At 46.0% G+C, this 3,434-nt stretch overlaps 1 protein-coding gene across 1 annotated transcript in view; it reads right to left on the reverse strand.

The window, feature by feature from the left end:
* The window catches only part of LOC118419550, an 8,185-nt gene continuing 4,751 nt past the window's right edge, over positions 1–3,434 (reverse strand). Inside the window, exons 4-9 of the mRNA XM_035825986.1 lie at positions 3,188–3,418; positions 2,514–2,738; positions 2,158–2,300; positions 1,764–1,913; positions 1,035–1,088; positions 1–535 (exon numbers count right to left, since the gene is read on the reverse strand). Of these exons, the coding sequence (XP_035681879.1) occupies positions 338–535; positions 1,035–1,088; positions 1,764–1,913; positions 2,158–2,300; positions 2,514–2,738; positions 3,188–3,418 (1,001 nt within the window). The 3' untranslated portion in view covers positions 1–337. The remainder of the gene's footprint in view (positions 536–1,034; positions 1,089–1,763; positions 1,914–2,157; positions 2,301–2,513; positions 2,739–3,187; positions 3,419–3,434) is intronic.

Below are 3,434 nucleotides of genomic sequence, written 5' to 3' on the forward strand. Positions count from 1 at the left end.
TGCAGTGCTCCTATTGACTGTCACCTCTAAAACTCAAACTCAAAAAGTAATTAAACGATTGATTTTATCATAATCCCCCGATCATGGTGAAGAGGGTAAGATTGATTTAAAGCAATTTTATATTATCTTCACTTCTCTCGAATAGGATAGACACATCAGTAACATTGCCGACATGTCAGGTTGCTGAACTACGGTTTGTTTCCAGACAAGATTGATAAAAAAATAGTATCTTAGGTTGTTGAGTGATCAGGGACGCAGGACACACTAACCATTAGGCCACACGATGTCCCCTTGTCAAATCGACTGAGGTTGTTTGTAGGTCTGTACTATGCGAGAGCTACTTACCGCACTGATCGTCCACGACTTTCTGCGACGTGAAGCAAGACGGCCTAGCACTGAACACGCGATCGCTGCTGCCAGTCATGGTCGCCAGCGCATCCCTGTCCACAAGACGGGGGTACCCGACAAACACGGCGTACAGCTCGATCCCAGCGGCCCGCACCTTTAGAGCTTCAGCTAGGTCGTTATCATCGGACTGGGGGAACGGGAGACATGGGACTGAGAATGTGTACATGTAGCAACTCACTAGGAGAACTGTAACGTTAGACTGAGAATGTGTAGCAATTCACTGGGAGAACTGTAACGTTAGACTGAGAATGTGTAGCAACTCACTGGGAGAACTGCAACGTTAGACTGAGAATGTGTAGCAACTCACTGGGAGAACTGTAACGTTAGACTGAGAATGTGTAGCAACTCACTGGGAGAACTGTAACGTTAGACTGAGAATGTGTAGCAACTCACTGGGAGAACTGCAACGTTAGACTGAGAATGTGTAGCAACTCACTAGGAAAACTGTTACGTTATCCTGAGAATGTGTAGCAACTCACTAGGAGAACTGTAACGTTAGACTGAGAATGTGTAGCAACTCACTAGGAGAACTGTAACGTTAGACTGAGAATGTGTAGCAACTCACTAGGAGAACTGTAACGTTAGACTGAGTATGTGTAGCAACTCACTGGCAGATGGTAACTTACCCGTCCGTCTGTCAGAATGACGGCTGCATGATACGCCTCGGCACGGAAATTGGACTGGGTAAACAGAAAATGTGCAAGACAATCACACATAGAAAAGTCAGGTACATTTGTATATATGCTTAACCAAGCAAGTGCAGCAGCAGTCTATAGTTTATGTACCAATAGGTACTGTGTTTAACCAAGCAAGTTTAGCAGTAGCTTCTGCAATATGAGGTACAAGTGGAGCCTTACCTTTTGCACCATGCAGTAGAAGTGCAGCCTTAGCTTTTGTACCATGCAGTTCAAGTGCAGCCTTAGGTTTTGCACCATGCAGTACAGGTGCAGCCTTAGCTTTTGTACCATGCAGTACAAGTGTAGCCTTAGCTTTTGCACCATGCAATACAAGTGCAATACAAGCAAGTGTAGCCTTAGCTTTTGCACCATGCAGTACAAGTGCAGCCTTAGCTTTTGCACCATGCAGTACTAGTGCAGCCGTAGCATTTGCACCATGCAGTACTAGTGCAGCCGTAGCATTTGCACCATGCAGTACAAGTGCAGCCGTAGCATTTGCACCATGCAGTACAAGTGCAGCCGTAGCATTTGCACCATGTAGTACAAGTGCAGCCGTAGCATTTGCACCATGTAGTACAAGTGTAGCCTTAGCTTTTGTACCATGCAGTACATGTGTAGCCTTAGCTTTTGCACCATTTGGTGCTGTGTTAGCAACAGAAACACCAACAGCGGCCGTACCGTGAAGTTCATGTAGTAGATGGCGTTTCCGGTTCGGCTTATGCCTCCGTCGCCCCTCATGACGTAGTGGATGTTGTATGGCATATCCATGGTGATTGGTGCCAGGTCGAAGTATGTCCGCGCTTCGCAGGCGTAGGTGATAACTGAAATCTGTGTAGCAAGTGGTGAGAGGGACACAAAAAGTGCTGATGTTATTTTTACACATCCTAAAAATGGCCCTCTGGGATGTTCCAAATCAACAATGGCAATGCATGAAATCATAAATGCATAGAACGCTTCCCATATGTCTGATGGGCCCTTGAGAAGGAAGCATGTGGATAACGAGTTCTACGGTTGATGCTAGCCATAGATTCCCCCAAGCATCAGGTCCATTCAGCACAAATCAAAGACTCACCCTGATATCCTTTCCTTGCATACCCGCACAGTCGACAAAAGCCATCATGAAGTCCCGGGCGAGTTCAAACTGTTCCTGCGGGATGCTCGAAGACACGTCCAGGACGAGAATGATGTCAATGGCACAGGGCGGTGGTACAAATACTGAAAAAGGCAGATGTGTTATAGATTGTTATAGAACAAGGCGGACGGATGTTATTGCTGGGAGGCTGGGTCTTTTGGCAATCTATATAACTGCAGTTTGAAAAGGAGCCTGGCCATTAGCGGGGTCAATAATTGCTCAGAAACAGTGTCACAGCAATCTGCTATATAAACAGGGTCTGACAGGAGTGTCCAATCAAGGAAAGCTATTCTCACGGTTTGTTGTCCAGTACGTGTTGCAGTCCGCTATTGGCGGTTCCCCAGGTCCCCCTGCGGTATTCCTGTAGATGTAACCATTGACAGGATTGGCACAGTACGTGAGACCGGCTGGTCCCCAGTTCTGCTCCGTCTCGAAGGTCCCGTCTTCATTGCAGTGTGGGATGAAACATCCGTACTTGCCGGCACATTTAGCTATGGCGGCATCTCGCTCATTCCTGCATTCTATTTTGAAAAAACAAAAACAAGTTTAACAAACAATGTTAAAACTATATATACAATCAGTAGACCTTTTCAGTTTATTTCTAATGGAGGTACTCGTATAGCTTTGGGCCTGTTTGTGTGTCTGCAAGAGAGCAGTTCGGGAGCAATACCTCAATAACGATTCACAGAGCTAACAAGTTAACAGATTCACGTTATGACTTCACATATAATGTAATTCCAAAAAGATTCACTTGCTATGAGACCTTAAAATACTGTATATTGGTATTTATAAATATACAATAGTATGCATGTTTTTCTACATGGAGATTGTTCACAATCGACCATTTTATAGAGTTAACAGTAACTGCAGTTTGAAAAGGAGCCTGGCCATCAGAGAGGCCAATAATTGCTCAGAAACAGTGTCACAGCAATCTGCTAGATCAAGCAGGGTCAAGGGAAGCTGTTCTCACGGTGTGTGATCCAGTACGCGTCGCAGTCCCATGATAGCGGCTCCCCGGGTGGCATGGCGGTATTCTGGTAGATGTAACCATTGACAGGGTTGGCGCAGTACGTGTAGCCGGTGGATCCCCAGTATTGCTCTGCCTTGAAGGTCTTGTCTTCATTGCACTGTGGGGCGAAACATCCCACCACACCAGCACATGCAGCTATGGCGGCATCTCGCACTTCCGAACAGTCCGCCTCTGAATAACAAATTAT

The sequence above is a fragment of the Branchiostoma floridae genome, chromosome 7 (genome assembly GCF_000003815.2).
Source record: "Branchiostoma floridae strain S238N-H82 chromosome 7, Bfl_VNyyK, whole genome shotgun sequence".
In the NCBI taxonomy this organism is placed as follows: domain Eukaryota; kingdom Metazoa; phylum Chordata; class Leptocardii; order Amphioxiformes; family Branchiostomatidae; genus Branchiostoma; species Branchiostoma floridae.